Here is a 16,888-nt window from a genome sequence, read left to right as displayed (position 1 = left end):
AATTGTTGGAAAATATGTCAATCACTTTGGGGTTAAAGCTGCATCAGGCTACTCTGCATAACTGATAACTAAATATCTAATTTTCAGTAACAAAACATGTTTATGGTTCAGGCTGATGAGATGTCAGTATTTTACATAGAAATAATCAGTCTGACTCATCCCATTAGGTGTGTGTGTCATATACACACACACAGCTGTCAGACCCTGCTGTCGTCTGTTTACAAGGTTTCTCCGTGTTTACCCTGTAAACTATGACACGTCACTCTTACGGGGTTGTTAGTCATACTGTAAATCAACGCAATATGCAAAAGTTCTATCATCTGGTCATATGTACATTAAGACTAAACTACATTTTAAATATTTTTTTTACCCCAAATCCAAAAACCAGACTTCAGAACTGTGCAGATGCTCATTCCTTGTAGTGTGTGTGTGTGTGTGTGTGTGTGTGTGTGTGTGTGTGTGTGTGTGTGTGTGTGTGTGTGTGTGGACCTACCAACAGGAAAACTTTGCTGTCTGGTTTGACTTTATGCTTCTCCATATATTTGATTAAGCTGCTGTTTGCATACCTGTCAGATGAAAAAGACAACAATAAACCATATTGGATATTTTGTTAATTAATTTTTGTTAATTGATCAGTGTCTTATCAGGACAGCATCCACTCACGTTGTCCTCCTGAAATCCTTCTGCAGTGTGGGGTACTCTGGCATCTTCCTAATGTCTTCCCAGTCCTTATCTGTGGAATATAAAAACACAAATACAGCAACAGCATACAGTCTGTGTATGAGGTTCATTGTTTTTGGTTAATTAAAAAGAACACACTGGTTTAAAACCCTGGATGCTCGTGATTAGACGCTGCGTTTGATTTACTGCTGCTGAGGGACAGTTAATGATCCGATGATGTTTTTTTAATTTGACTGTGAACAGTGCAAAGAGGCTCTGACTGCATCTGTGTAGTAGTCACACGCAACTACAAGGCTTCTTTTTACTTCCTTGGTATTGCTTTTCATTATGTAGTAGCAGTATATTTATAACACTGACATATGTTTAGCTATCATTAAAGATACACTCCTTGATTTTGTTTCCAAGCATTTGCTTTCACATGTTTATGACTTTAGACTTTAAAGGGACCCTGTGGAGTTTGTGACCATTAGTAGCTCCACGGAGCCAAATTTTTATATGTGGGTGTCCACTTTGTTTGCACAAGGACACACTGCATGTGCACACGGGTGACACAATACACATCCCTGCTATTCATTTCACTATAATGTGCGAGCAAAGGGTGGGGAAGAAGAAGAAGACCGCGAGTAAAGCAAACATAGAAGTTCTGTAAACAAGAAAGCTTTGAGAATGTTTAAAAAATTTGGCTTTCCAAATATTATATGAGGAAGTGAATGTGCTCAACAAATTTATTAAGCCTCAAGGACGCACACAAATATAAACACACCGAATGTTTATATTTGTGTAAACATAACTTTGTTTATTTATGAGAGAACACCATGGGGCATCTTTAAGTAAAAGCTCAACAGAATTATGGCTTTAATTCACTTGACATTTATTCATTTATTGAGCGCTTGTGAGGCTCCTGTACACAAAATGACACCACACTAGTGCAATGACAAGAAAATACCGGTTGACACTGTGGCATCTGATCATTTTTTGTTGTCATTAGTGTATAAGAACAAAAAATACAAAGATGTCCATGTAAGGCCAACTTTCCCCCCTTCAGTGAGCTCGCTGACTCTCTGCTTATGGACCAGACTTACTCACTCATCCTTACAGGAAATATTTGACCTGGTGACTGTATTGTTTAAAGTGTGAACACAAAATTAAAGAGAATCCAGACAGCAGAGCAGTGGAGGCTATGGTCTAGTCTGTGTGATTTTGTGCAGACCTGCGGGGAAACCCATGACGCTGAATATCCTGTCCAGCTGGTCATGATGGAAGGGATTACTGGTCTTGATGTCTTCTTGGCGACAGTGAAAGATGGGCTCCGAGGTTAGCAGCTCTGCAAAGATGCAGCCAATTGCCCAGATATCTGGTTCACACACACACACACACACACACACACACACAGAGACACACACACACACACACAGACACATGACGCCACTTAGTCTGAGTGTTCTTGAGGTACATTAGCTACAGTGCATTAGTCTTCATGGAATACGTGAAAGATGGTTTTTCAAGTCTGTAGGAAGATGGATTTCACACTAAAGCTTTTTACTGTTTTATTAATCCTGGTCCTGGTTCATCACTGATCTGCAATGTTAAATAATTTTAGTCCTATTTCACTTCAAAGTGTTCATTTCCCCTTTTCTCCCCTGGTTTCTCCTATAAAGCAAAGTGAGAGACACTTTCTGGGAAATGGGTATGTTCGGATAAATTTGAAATAAAATGACAAACCGGAATGGGATTAGGTCTCAAAAAACCTGAACCAGGAATGTTCAGGAACATTTCAACAGCAGGATCACATACATTTGGAGAAATTCACATACACAGCGGAAGCATGAGTCACTTAGTGTGTGCTAAGAGTATGAACCTCTATGACGACAGACTGACATGTTGTCTCATGTTCCAGGACAGATAATTATAGACATGTAGACACACACCCTTCATACCAACATATGGGAACTTATCAGCCATCAATGTAAAGCCCATAACTGCTCATAAGAACTGAATATTGTGGTCTGGATCCAAAAAAATGTCAGTTAACACAGTTAACCTACACCAACCTGCTTCATAAAGCAAGCGACACTGTGGTTAGTGGCAGAGAATGTAGTATATTCATGACTCTTTTTGATCTCTTTTGTTAACACACATGAGGGTTTTTTTCTATACATGTGCCCGCGGACTCACCGATAGCTTTGGTGTAGTGCCGGGCCCCCAGCAGCAGCTCAGGGGCCCTGTACCAGAACGTCACCACCACAGGATCAAGGTCCGCCAGCGGCTTGAGGGGAGAGTTGAAGAGTCTGGCGAAACCCATGTCAGCTACAGGAGGTGGGGAGAGGAGAAAGATAGAGAAGTTAGCAAACAGAGGTGTTATCAGAGAGCGATATGGATGGAGCACAGGCTGGCCCCGGTCCAAGGCTACTGTCAGGGCAAGTCTCAGATAGCACCTCAGACCTGGAGCGCAGGTCCTGACGGTGGCAGTTTGGTCTCAGGTTCTGAATAATTTAACGCCCTACAAATAACACGTTTGTTCATAGAAGACCACTGTGTTTAAATAATAATGTGGACACTTCCACCTGAACTTACTGAAGATGAGAAATATATATTTAGAATCCTCAGGATCACAGCACTGAAACAGATTACAAAAAGATGGAAAAAGACCACACAACCCACTTCATTAATTAGACAAGAACAAAGCAGGAAGTTCAGTTGATGGGGATATTAACTCATAAAACACAAAACACTGAAGACGGTTTTAAATAAAGATGGAATTTGATTGATGGAAAAATAGAATAATACAGGTATAGAAACAAAAACTGCAAACAAGCTTTCTCTCTCTTTATATTGTCAGAATAATGCTCAAAATATTGCTGTTTATTGTCCTTTTTCCCCTTTTACTGTGGTTGTAAAGGCCAGTGCAAAATATGGAGAGAATCTATTTATGTGCGATGTACAATGCTTTTTTCATTTTTACTATGTCCTCTTTCTCCTTTCTTAGTTAATTTATTAGTCACTGTTCAGACTGTAAATTCTTTATACTATGAGTTAATGAATATGTCTGTATGAATCGCTAAAAATTATGTTGGGGAATAAAGGGGGATTGAAAAATAATATATATATTAAAAAAAGTTACACTTAAAAAGTTCTAAAGAGCCAACAGGAGTCGGCTCTCATTCCCGACACTCACTTTGGTGAGTTTATCAAGTGAATACACTTCTACTTAGAGAAATGTATTAATAATATATAAATAGGGGGATGAAATAGTACAAAAAAGGCTGAAGTGGAAACAAAAAGAAAACTAAAGGTGGAGCAGGAAAGAAATTCTGCTGTTGGTAGACAAGGTTTGCCAGAAAAAATATAATTAGGGGACTTCAGTACCATATTGATAAGAATTATGAAGATGTAGAAAAAGGGGTTGCAAACAAAATCTACACTGGATACATTCCTGTTATTCATACCCCTGATGAATGCAAAACACATCCTGTCCATTGTTCAAAACAAATAATAGATTAACACTACCCTTGTATGAATTATACATATTTCTTCAGTTAATGTGTCATCCATCATAATCAATGGTATTTTGTACAATCACCCTCAGAAGTTGTGTTCTCACCTCCTAACCCTAACCCTAACCCTAACCCTAACCCTGATACTGTGCTACAGAAATGTAGGATTTACTCTTAACCAACTTAAGAAAACTAACATTTTTAAGTAGTGAAACATTTGAAAAACAGCTTTTATTTTTCCAGTTGGGAGTATGAGTAAAAGTGAAGGATTTTTACTTTTGTCTTTAACTTTTAAGTCCAAATGTTCACTTTTAGCAGATAGATAAACATAAGCCTCAGTTTTTGGGAATGTGCATTCTCTGCCAGGAAACATCAAAGGAGTGCTTCTCTTTTAACTCTCATTTCCTTTGGGAAAAGAGATCAAACCGGTTGGGCCGGTGAACATGAGCAGGCATATCTACATTCAAAATCATAAAGCCAGTAATCCAGCTCAGTATAGAGATATAACTATATAACAATAAAACAACAGTTTTGTTGCTTTATGGAGTGCAATTTGTTGATTTTAATCTCTCTTCAAGTGTGATCTTCTCCCCTGCGTAATGACTAGTAACACCTTACTAGAGCAGTTCAGATCACTCAGTGCAGTGAAATACTCACCAGCACCAGTTGTAGGGGTCTAGTTGCACTGAAACAATAACTTCATACTATTATTAGGTGCTCAGTGTTTAAAAATAGACTCTAGCATTGCAGCATTACCCTTCATCAGTCCCCTGGCCAGCTGGCTTATGCAACACTGATCTGAGCTCCCTGTCGATCTCTCAGAGAGAAGGTTAAACGCTGCGGTCAACACCCTGATTGATCCGCTGTCATACTTGTTGCACAGACTGATATTAGTGTGTGTAATGTGTCTAATTTTCTGATCAGATTCAGTCAGACAGTTATATTCTTCTAATCCACCTTACCGATTTTAACTCTTCCTCGTTCAGGACCTTCCCCCATCACCAGGATGTTAGCTGGTTTCTGCAGAAGACAGAGAGATAAAATGTTACACATTGTATAGAATATAAACCAGTGCTCACTTTAATTCAAAAGTGCCATGAGTGCTTATAACTCCAGAGGGAGTCATAAATACACCCATTTTCTATTCTAAAATGACAGTGAATGCTATACATTCAGTGGCCTGTATTGGCTGTCCTGTTGGTTATTGAACCAAACGACCACATGAACATGTCAGTCATGAACATGTCAGTCGTGAACATGTCAGTCATGAACATGTCAGTCAGCCGTTTTGTGAGATTGCACTTAAGACTCTCTTGGAATGTTACGACAGCCCACACAGGAATAGGGTCAATCGTACTTAAACACCTGGCCGTGTACATCTTGTTTTGGGTGAGGAACCTGTAACAAACAAAAATAAGCATGTGGGAGTAAAAGCTGAGTTAGTCTACTGACCGAAATGAAAAGGAGACTGTAGCGATTAAACAGGGCTCTAATAAAATACAGTCCTTTATGCTCTGTTTAAGGATTTTAGGTTATCAAAGTTTAAACATGAATTAATTGATTCTTTTGTCTATTTAAGGCAGCGGAAAAAGCTGAATATACAACAGTGACATATTACTATACATCATATATATATGCATGTATGTGTATGTGCATGTGTGTATGTATGTGTGTGTATACAGTGCTGGTCGGATGTTTCACACACTTCCTCATTCAAGTGAGTGGGAGGCTGTGTCCAGACTTTTGACATCTATATATATATATGTAGATAACACTAGTACATATTTATTTTGTATTCACTACTTCACTTACGTCACATGTACATTTATAACAGCTACATCTACCATGCACATAGTTTGTACAACGTTTTTATTTTTACAACCCACATGTCAGGTCATGACCAGTATATAGCCCAAGTATTGTAATGTTTATAATGTATATGGATTCAATTCCATTTACTTGACTTTTTATTTTGTTTGTATTATTACTCCACATTCTTATCGGTTTCCTTGTTTCCTGCTCTGCTGTAACATGCCAATTCCCTCTCTGGGGATCAATAAAGTCTTATCTTATCTTGTCTTATCACCATATAAATGAGTCTTTAGTAGAGTGAATATTGGATTTACATTCTTCAGGGACATTCTTCTCTCTCCTTTTAGTCTCCACCAACTCCTGAAGGAAATGCTCCAGGATGTTCACCAGCGAATACCTACTAATTAGGTAGTGTGTAGAGCTTTCTTTACTTTACTGTGGCTACAATCGAGGTCTATAAGAGCAGTGAGAGTGAACTAAAACTGTAAAACCAAAACAATGAGCTGAAAGACACTAAAACAAACTATAACGCTGAGGAGAACTGAAGAGTTGGTGATAATTCTCTGTGGGTTTGTCACTATAAGTGAGCCCTTTCACGTACATGTAGTCATTTGATCCATGCTAATATAAAAAAAACAATGATTAGCGCAGCTTTAAAGCTGAATTTATACATTTTGTCCACTTGAATGCTGTGACATCGTATCACCTTATAAAGTAGTTTTTGCAAACATGTTAGCAAACATTTGCCTATTTACACATCTAGCAAACATGAACCAACATTAGTTTGTGTTTCTGTCCAATATTTACTTTTGTTTTATCTCTAGTTTGCTCTGCACCAACCCCTGAGTGAAATATCTGGCTCTTTTGCTGTTAAATGCTTCCCTTTTTCACCAGCTAGACGCAAACTTGTCTGTCTGCTGTCAGGTGCTGGACAGGTAGTGTACAGCGGCTTTATCAGAGGTTATTCACTGAAAATAGCTTCTGCTGTTGCTGAAAGTGAGGTTGATGAGAGCAGAGATAGCAGCCAATGAGCTAAAAGAGGCTAAAAGGCTAAGAGGAATTGTAGAATTGGATGGCAACTTCGGGTGGTCCGCCACTACATGCGACACATACACATAATTATTTGATCCATTGTTACAATAACTATATAAAGCTTAACTATAAAGTGCAGCTTTAATAATACACGTCTCCATCCAAGAATGTTATTTGTGGTTTTTATTGGGAAATGAATGAGTAGCATGAGGAGGTCTGGTTGAGACTTTACACCACAGGGGTCACAGAGAGGGCAACAAGGGCCCAAACACAAGGATTCTTGCGCTTTTATCTTGCAGCTTTTTCCAACCGCAATTACACTTCCTACATATGACTATTGACATTGAGTACTGTATTGTTATTCACCCATGGATATCAAACAAACTGACATACACATTTCAACAGAGGGAAAATTTCACAAGGCCTGTGTTTTTCAAGTTTACTGTTGCTTTCTTGTGTGTGGTAGGATGCAGTATCTGCTTGTCATCAACAGTCAGTCATTTCTCCCTGGGTGTCTGTGTGAAAGTGAACCCTCTGGCTCGCCAGACTCGCCAGATATCTGCCTGCCAAACACGTCTTGTTGCTATAGAAACAGTACTAATAATGAGATCTATTATTCACGCCCACAACACAACACGCCGTGATCGGGAAACACAAAGGCAAGCGTCTCTTAAAAGGCCCGAAGAGTTCAGACTCACCAGTTCCCCACAAATTCTAAACAGGCCTAACTGAATTAATATGCCCGGCCTGAACATATTCATTTTGGCTGTTTGAAAAATAGTTATTACCTCTTGAAGGTTCTGTTAAAGACCTGAGTGAGTGTCAGTGCCACAAAATGCAGAATGAGCATGCAGCACAACCTTTGTGTCAAAAACTAGGCCAGTTCAGGAGCCAGAGACGCACTTATACAACAGAATGGGAGAGTGGATAAACAGGCTGTCTATAAACTATAAGTCGCAGCCAACAGGGTCATCAACAACAATGAGTCCTGTCCAAGTGTCAAGATAATGAACCCCTACCTACGCACTGATGAACTTAGTCTGGGGAAAAAAAAACACACCATCTGCCAAATATGCAGGTCTGCAGGTCGAGCTAGTTGCTTTTTTGGAACTCCAGCATCTAGTGTGTGACTTTTTGAACCTATGGTAAAAGATCACGCTGTCATGTGGTGTTGTGGTAAAACTTCTCCTTTTCTTTTCTAGGAAACTGCTTTTGTTTACATCTATGTAGAAAAATATTTCGCAAACCAATTCAAGGTTCAGCTTTGGTCAGTTTCTTAACCCTTTGGGCCTCCTTATGCTTGAAACATACCAACAACCTGTCGGAACAGTGTCTGAAACCCCCTCCAGCCCAACCATTCCCAATGTCAGAAATGCTAAATAGCATCTACAACAATACAATTTAGTAACTTTCTAAAACAGACAATCCAACATCATGTTCACTTTACACAGCGACAAGTGTAAGGAGACATGAACTATTACACGATTATTTCAGTAATGTTTTGTGTATACAACTGAGTGCAACATCAGGAACGCCTTTGGGAAGAGATTGAAAGAATGCAGATCAGGGAGGCAGTGAGATTGCAGTCAGATATAAACATTTTTACCTTTAACACGGTCGGATGACACATCAATGTAGTTTGTTCCCAGCATAATGTAGCCTTTGTACTTCCACATTTGGTGTGGTTGCTTGTTCGGCCAGCTGTGTTTCATCTGCAATTTTGGTTTCTCTTGGTTACAACTACCCCATTTAAACCCACATTTCCCCACTAACATTAAGAAAACTGTGTATGCAGTGGTTGTTTAAATATGTCTTTATACTGGGCAAGTATGACTTTGTTGAAGTATACAGGCAGCTTCAGTTTCAGCAGCATGAGCTAAATATCTCATAACCATTTCTTTCTTTAATTATATTGTGATAGTCCAGGATCCCTTAATGGCATCAATCATCAATTAACAAATATAGTTATTACTGTCAAGATTGTGGCAGTGGCTGTAGTTAACAAAAAACTAAAGTAGCACTCATGTCACAAAATGACATCAAGAGAATATTGGTAGATATTATTCTCCTTGAGATGATAATAGTAACCCTCCGTTTCATCAAACTGTGTATCCTTAAAAAAAACCCAGTACACATGGACTACACTTGGTTTACTGCAATATCTTCAGTAATCCCCCTGGCACTGACTGTTGGTACAATCCACTGAGGTACATGGCTTTTGCCTTGGCCAGCAGGGCTGCTTAGTCAGCATCTTGACTCAGCTAGCCATGCAGGACGGTGGGCTCAGCACAAGCTAGTGGCTGTTACATAACCCATGTGTAGGGCTGGGGGGTGGGGAGGCACGCCAAGCACCTCTGGTGTGGGGGTGGTTGGTGGTGGGTGGGACAGAGAGAGAGGAACGAAGAATGGCAGGACAAGTGGGGGATGGGCGCTATGCAGTGAAGCAATGCAAAGCACATGCCTGATTCCAGGGACGCAGAGACACAGAGCATGCTACACACCAGCAGAAACACAAAGTTACGTAACAGCAGAAGTACTGGAGCCATGAAAGATGTGCTGGTGGGAGCACCTTTCCCCAAAGCTAAACATCAAACAGCAGAGAAGGATTACATGTTCATCGTCTTGGTGCTCCTCCTTTCACAAGAGTAGCAGCTTTCGTATAAATTTCGAAAGAAGTAAGAGGCCTTGGAGGCATTTTCCATAAAGCAGCAATATGTTCACTATAAACAACACCTCCCCTTTGGTTCGTTTTATTCACACCCACAGAAAGAACTGACAAAGAGCCAGGCATCTGCACAAAGATGATAATCTGGTCAACAACAAAAACCAAAAAGGGCCAGTTTAAGAAGTGAGGATTGGTATAGCCATGTGTCCACAATGGCAGGAAGCCCTGGCAATGAGACATCAAAATAATGGCACTAACTGCAATACATCAGCGCAGAGTCAGATGGAGTTTGACAATGGAGAATTTCATCCGGCTTCAATAAAAATAGTTATAAAGGGCCGGAAGAGTTGGTACGCAGATAAGAGTGGTATGACCTTCAGGGAACAAAACAAAACAAAACAGAATTTCTGTTGTTGTGAAGAGGAGAGGGCTTCCCATTCTTATTAGTGAGCTGCTACTTCATTATTACTGTAGATATGATTCCATTCAAATGCTGCGTACGTTTTAAACAAATTTACAAAAAGTCCACAGAGATTCAATGAGAAGCTTCAAAAGTAGTGAGAGCTGAATGCAGAGAGATGTTTAAAAACGAAAAAGCTTTCTCTCCGGTTACCAGCACAAACACATACGTTGAGCTATCAGTTTAGGGCAAGACACAGCTTGTTCAAGGGGGGAGACTATCGCTGGTTGACTCTGCTACCAAACGAGACAACAGAAGCACAACTCAACGTGACTATCTTCTGCTGTGGAAACACACCCATTTACGGTTTGATATGGTGCAGCGTGGTTCTCGGCCCATGAAAAAAACAGTTTGTGACAGTGAATGGCAGCATGACATCAGTGGTCTGTCTACAGTAAAACCATTTCTATCAACCTTTAGTGTGTCTTCTCTTTAGTGATAGACCAACTTTTCCACTTCAACTAAGCCGTTTTTTTTTTTTTTTTTTGGATACTTCAGATTTTCTTTTCAAATCCTTGTTGTTTCAACCCAGTTTTGTCACATTTTTCTTCTCAGTTCTAAAATAAATTTGCAACATTTTTACACTTGATCCTTTAAGTCTTATTTTAAACAAATGTGACAGAAATTTACTGGTTCTAGTAAACTGAATATCTTTGGATGTGGAACTCATGGTTAAACAAAACAAGCTATTTAACTAAGTAAACTTGGATTCTGGGAAATTATGATATGTATTTTTCATTATTGGCCTGAAGATCATGGGAAAACCCCTGCATGTAACATGGGTCACTCATGTTGGATCCAGTTCAACAGAGTATCATAGTAGAAAGATAAAGCTGGTTGAGTCTAAGGTGGTATTTTCTTGGTGTTTTGGCAGATTTTCTTGAACGAGGCCAAATTCTGTGCTAAAGCCAGTGACTGAAAGTGTTATTTGAATCCATGCAACCGAAGTGAAACACTAGTCGGGAGGCCAGCGTAAGCAGTGCAGTTTGAGATTAACTTGTGCAGCGGGACTGCAAAGTGTCTGACCCTAAGCATTTGCTGGACTTACTTTCTGACGTCAGATTCTGGGAATGACTTGCTTAACTCCCCATCTGAGACCGACTGAATCCCTCAAAGCAGAGTCAGCACATTTTTACTGACATATTGTCATTTCAGTAACAATAGTCCTTCTTGGCATCAATTCACAGCGACTACAGTTATTTCAAAAAGCAAAAAAAAAAAAAAAAAAGAGTTTACTGATTAATAAATTGACAGTGGCAAAGAGCAAGCCTGCAGAGATGCACCGTGGATTATTCCAAATCACCAGAGAGAGACAGTGTGAAAGACTGAGCACGCTCCCTGATCCCTGCAGGTTTACATAATATGATGTCCAGCCACCACATGACCATCTAGGATTGCTGGCGATTACATAAGAGTGGACGACCTGAATCACAGAAGATAGAACCGTGTAGATAAATAGACACTTGGAGCTGTGAGACTGATCTGCCTTCTGATTTCTCAACGTTATCCATTACGAGGTGTATTCAGAGAGAATAACCAGCAACTTTCAGTCACACTGTATAATTTCAGTCATCCATTCTCTCCTTAGTATTATCTGGGAATAGCTCCCTCCAGACCATCTCATGTCAAAGTGATCAAATTAAAGTTCTTGCCACATAATCAGCCATTTCCTTAATTATATTTTTTCCCCCACAAGCAAAGGCACAAATGCTCTTCACCATAGAGTCACAGATGCAGGAAGAGATAAAGGCAAAGCAGCCACATAAACAGATGGGCTGTGGGAGTTTTAAGTACACAGTCAGATATGAGACAGAGAGAAATTGTTCAAACGTTGTTTTTTATCTCACATGTGACAGATGTACTGTTTTCTAAGCATGCAGTCACACTGACCTGGACCACATTGATATGAAGGACGAAGGCATTGACCAAAACAGTCATTGTATTTGCACGCTTAAATCACAGTTTATCACTGCATGAGGAGAATATGTGAATTAATATCAATCAACTAAAAGGCTTATCCTTATTTTGATGCAAACAGCAGCTTGTCCTGAGCCTTATAGAAGCATTTATGCAATGATTTCAGTATTACAGACAACAGTAAGTGTGACTCAGACAGTTAACTCCTCTTTATCAGTTCCTCGGAACAATCCGAGGGTGTGTGCCTGTCTCAACTTGTCTATATTAGGAGTGTAACAGATATGTATTCATCCTGAGCTGTCGGTACAGGATGTTCGGTTCGGTACATGACTTTCCTCAATTCGGTATGCTCCAGACAGTTACCATCTAAATAGTTAAATGATACACTTACTCCGACATGCAGAACAATAATTCTAGAGCATGAATTTACGTTTTGACAGTGCACCACTTAGCTGTAGCGAGCTCATGGATGTATGGGTGCGTTTCAATATCCATTCTACCACACTATTTAGTATGCCAGAAAAATATTTAGTATGTCCCAATACATAGTATGTCAAATGCAGTATGCCAAAAATACCAGGATGTCCTGCTGCATCTGGTTGCATTTTGTAGCATGCAAGCCAACATGCTTTTCTGACAATTCTGACCCACAAACCTGTGCACAGTGGAAGATACGTCACATTGGCCGAGGCGCCAAGAGAGCACAGACCAATGACAGCATGTTGACAGTGCAATGACAGAAACCGGCACATTCAAATGTAAGCAATACATATTTTTTGCGACTCGTGTTTATAATTAATACATTAATATACTATTGCTGTACAAAGCTAAGTGGATGTATGAGTGCATGTCAACCTATCCTAAGGAAAATTACCTCAGTCTAGCTTAGAAAGCGTTTTTAGCTAGCTAGCTTAACTTTACCTCAGTATCTAACTAGCTATGTAGTTTACTGAAGTTACCCATCATACTCTTCTGGAGAACTTTGACGGCAATGTCACCTAACTAGTTAAGTATGTTAGCTATGTAGCTAGCTAGCTATGTAGCTAGCTAGCTATGTAGCTAGCTAGCCTGTAAAACCAATTCACCTCACGAAAATTAGGGTTGTTGATGATGCACGCATCTGTAAAGGACGTTAGTAGTACTTGTCAGTCATCAACTGCCTTATCTCACTGGAAAACACAACTCATTTTTAATGTTAGGGTCTAATAAACATACTGAAACCTTGATATGGGAAAGTGAAACTCTGTCGTCAAAGGTTTTGAGTGAGTAACACTTGAGTCTATCTGCCAAAATGTGATAAAAGGAGCATTTGTCATTGCTGTGCATGTTAGCTAATTGTTGGGTTCCCTGTCCTTTTAGGGAGTTTGTGGTGGATAATGGGCTGAGGGGCAAAGCGCAACCAGCCTGGATAAAAAAGAAGTGGGAGAACCTTAAGCAGAAATACAAGGTCAGTTACAAGAGTTTTGTGTATGCCTTTGATTAGCCATTTATTATGCTCTAGTATCATTAACTTCTCTTGTCATCTAATTTGCAGGATCTGAAGTGTCCTGGATCAAGGGTCAGCATAGAGGGAGGGGAGGCAACAGCAGCCTCCTGGAAATGGTAAGGGGTGATGGATGCAGCATTGGGCAGCAAGCCATCCATCACCCCACCAGTGCTTATCTCTTCTCGGCAAGCCAGGAGACAGTTGTAGTCTTAACTGTTGAGACCTGTTGATGATTGCCTGTTGCTGATCCAGTCATTCAGGATGGCTGTACTTCATTAAGAAAGAGAGGGAGGAAGGAGGGCCAGGTAGTAAACTATCTAAAACAGATGGAGAATAGAGAGGAAAGGGGAGAAGCTGAACAGCAGGCAAAAGGGGAGTAAAGACATGAGGAGGCCAGGAGGAGAGAGGAGGCGTTTTTGGCATTTCTGGATGCAACTAGTTAAAAAATAAAGTTTTGTTTTTTTATTTAACAGTTAATTTATTTGTGTTTGCTTCAACTGTCTCATTGACATTGTCTTCCATTGTCTCAAGTGATGGTTGCAGATTGCCTGAAGCTGGATGGATGTAAATAGCTTCTTACTAAAATAAGAGCTAGCATCCCCTACAGGGGGCTTAATCCGGATGTGGCAGCCGTCAATGGCACTGACTGCCACGCAAAATGCTGGAGAGCCTGCTAACTGGGCAAAGCCAGTACCCACTTCCTCGATCCGGTCTGGTTGACGAAACCGGACAATCCTCTTCAGGAGCCCAACTACTTCCAAGCTGATCTTATGTATTATCCTGTGGACCAAAGTCTTGGGGATGTCAAAGGCCCTTGAGACTTGTCTGTAAGAAGCTGCATGGGCAAGCCAGTATAGAAATAGAAGGACTTGACTTTTCCCATCCATAATCAGCTTCATTGTAAGAGCACCTGTAAGTGCTGTTATGGACTCTCTTGTCAGGCAAAGGTCAGGACGGAGGTTGGACACACCATAGAGCTGCAGGATGGGCATGTTCAGGTTCAAATGGCAGAATGATGTAGGGTGGACAAGAAATAAAGAGATCCAATATTATGAAAAAGCCTCATTTGAATTCCTGTAAACCATATTCTGCCTGTTGGCGGTTTTATATTGGTACAACTGTTTTATATTTTATAACTATTCTTAGTCCTGCCAATTGTTAGAGTGGTACAAGAGCAGCTACACTTCATTTCATGCATGTTTATTTAAATGGTAAATGGACTGCATTTATATAGTGCCTTTCTATTCTTCCAACCACTCAAAGTGCTTTTACACTACACACCACATTCACCCATTCACACACACATTCATACACTGATGGCAGAGGCTGCCATGCAAGGTGCCAACCTGCTCAGCAGGAGGAGTTTCTAATGCTCATTCACACTCACACACACACTCATGTCACAGCCTTCGGGAGCAATTCAGTATCAATTCAGTTCAGTATCTTGCCAATGGACACTTTGACATGCAGACTGGAGGAGCTGAGGATTGAACTGACGATCTTCCAATTGGTGGACAACCTGCTCTACCTCCTGAGCCACAGCCGCCCATAAACCACGTGGTTTCTTTACAGTGTGAGATACAAAGACACTACATATTAGGACTGCAATGATCTGATTATTCACTGTCACATATAAAGTTTTGCAAAAATGTATATGCGGTTATACAACAGAATTGGCGTGTGTGGTACACTACAAATAAAATTAAGTTAAATGTAAGGCTGCTTCACATGCAGACAGAAGATAGTGCCAGCAGCTGTATCTCTGCATGAAAATATATTCAACAACAAAAATGCATCTGCCAGAAAAAGAGAGCTATGTGTGAAAGGGGGTACCATGCTACTGGTGACCAGTCGAATAGACAGTAATAATAATCATAAAGATAACCAATAACCGATATGCGTGTCTCTGGCAAGCTTGGCAAATGTGGTTTTGTCGTATCTCTAAGGTAAGAAATGTAGCACCGACCATTATTTCAACAATATTCAAATTTTGTGCTACGACTGTGACGGTTATATGAAGACAGTTCAAGACGCAATGTTATGACAAAGTAGTATGTCCCAATTGTAGACATACTGCATGCTACAGTACGTACTTTGTAAGGGCAGCTGCAGTACGTACTGAAAGTAAAAAGAAAAAGTATGCAGTTTGGAATGCTGCATATGCTAGCTGGCCTAGCCAAGTTAGCCTGGTTACCTAGTTACCCTGGTTACCATGCTCATGTAGTGTCGCTGCTGTCAGAATGACAAACAAGAGACCCCAGCTGGACGATCCTCCCATGACACTGACCAAATACAATACTATTATTAACATATGCGCCGTTATCTCCATATTTAAATGATACAGCGTCTCCCTTTCACCCTCCCCTCTCTGTGATGGTCAGCTTTTCATTCCACCTTTCATTTGGAACAACTATAAGCACATTTGTTTTAAAATGTGGTCAGACAGCATGTCGTAGGAACCAGTTCTGAGAGACTATAAATCATTGTAAAACAACCGTCAGCAGGTGTCCTGACTCTTTGCAAGAAACAGAAAGCTTGTTTTCCTTTCCCACTGCAGCACATCTAAACTGTTGTTCTGGCTAATGAGCCAGTAAATGGTCACATAGTTTAGTAATTAATGTTACACAGCAGCATCTGCACCTCAATGCATGTCAAGAATAAAGCATGAGACGCACCTTTTTCTAAAAACTTACTGTATCAGCCTGGTGTCGTTGATTTAATGAAAATAAACACAGTGAACGGCTGTGTGTAACTGCACTGCACTCTGGTCGGGCACTTCTCAGAGCGCAATGTCTAGGACCAAATTTCAACTGAAATACAAATGATCATTTAAGGCAGCTTAATTTGAACGAACCTCCAACCTGTTTGCACCGCTCCTCCCACCTGTGCACCGTGTGCTCTGCGTTGGTCACCAAAATACCACACAGACAGGTAAAGCAAGTTTCAAAGTCAAGAAAATATCAAACAGTCAACAACAGCCACTTGCACTGGTTGTTACACTTCAACGGAAATAGGGCTCTGCGTCTTTTGATTCAAACAAATAGCAGCAGGTAGTAAATAACACTTGTTTATTATACTACTTAACAGTAGATGTTCCTTGATGTTATAGAGTGTGTTGGTATGTTTTTTCTGAGTAGCTTGTAGCGTAGCCTGCTATTTTCAACAAAAGTGGAGTGTTGCTGTAGCTTCCAATGAAATATAGTTTATAATTTCTCACATCAGAGTTTCAATGTAACCTCCCTGACACTGCCTGTATGAACACAAATGATGACTTTGCATCCAAATTCAAAGTAAAGCGATGGCTTTACAAACTGCTAACAACAGCTAATTTCAACGAGCTC

General features: G+C 40.2%; 1 protein-coding gene and 2 long non-coding RNA genes across 3 annotated transcripts in view; 2 read left to right on the top strand and 1 right to left on the bottom strand.

Moving 5' to 3' along the window:
- Positions 1-16,888, bottom strand: part of cdk19 (cyclin-dependent kinase 19) — a 56,663-nt gene that overhangs the window by 9,621 nt on the left and 30,154 nt on the right. Inside the window, exons 5-9 of the mRNA XM_044377269.1 lie at positions 5,138-5,195; positions 2,857-2,988; positions 1,892-2,035; positions 664-733; positions 494-566 (exon numbers count right to left, since the gene is read on the bottom strand). Coding sequence (XP_044233204.1) covers positions 494-566; positions 664-733; positions 1,892-2,035; positions 2,857-2,988; positions 5,138-5,195 — 477 coding nt within the window. The remainder of the gene's footprint in view (positions 1-493; positions 567-663; positions 734-1,891; positions 2,036-2,856; positions 2,989-5,137; positions 5,196-16,888) is intronic.
- Positions 1-16,888, top strand: part of LOC122999907 — a 39,729-nt gene that overhangs the window by 9,010 nt on the left and 13,831 nt on the right. The gene's annotated exons all lie outside the window — the stretch shown is intronic.
- On the top strand, positions 11,199-13,901 carry LOC122999908. The gene is made up of 3 exons (XR_006407849.1): positions 11,199-12,819; positions 13,421-13,508; positions 13,596-13,901. It is a non-coding gene; the product is annotated as an uncharacterized LOC122999908 (long non-coding RNA).

This window comes from Thunnus albacares, chromosome 16 (assembly GCF_914725855.1).
Source record: "Thunnus albacares chromosome 16, fThuAlb1.1, whole genome shotgun sequence".
NCBI lineage: Eukaryota > Metazoa > Chordata > Actinopteri > Scombriformes > Scombridae > Thunnus > Thunnus albacares.
Note: the sequence above shows the minus strand (reverse complement) of the source record. Positions and strands in the feature narration are given on the sequence as shown.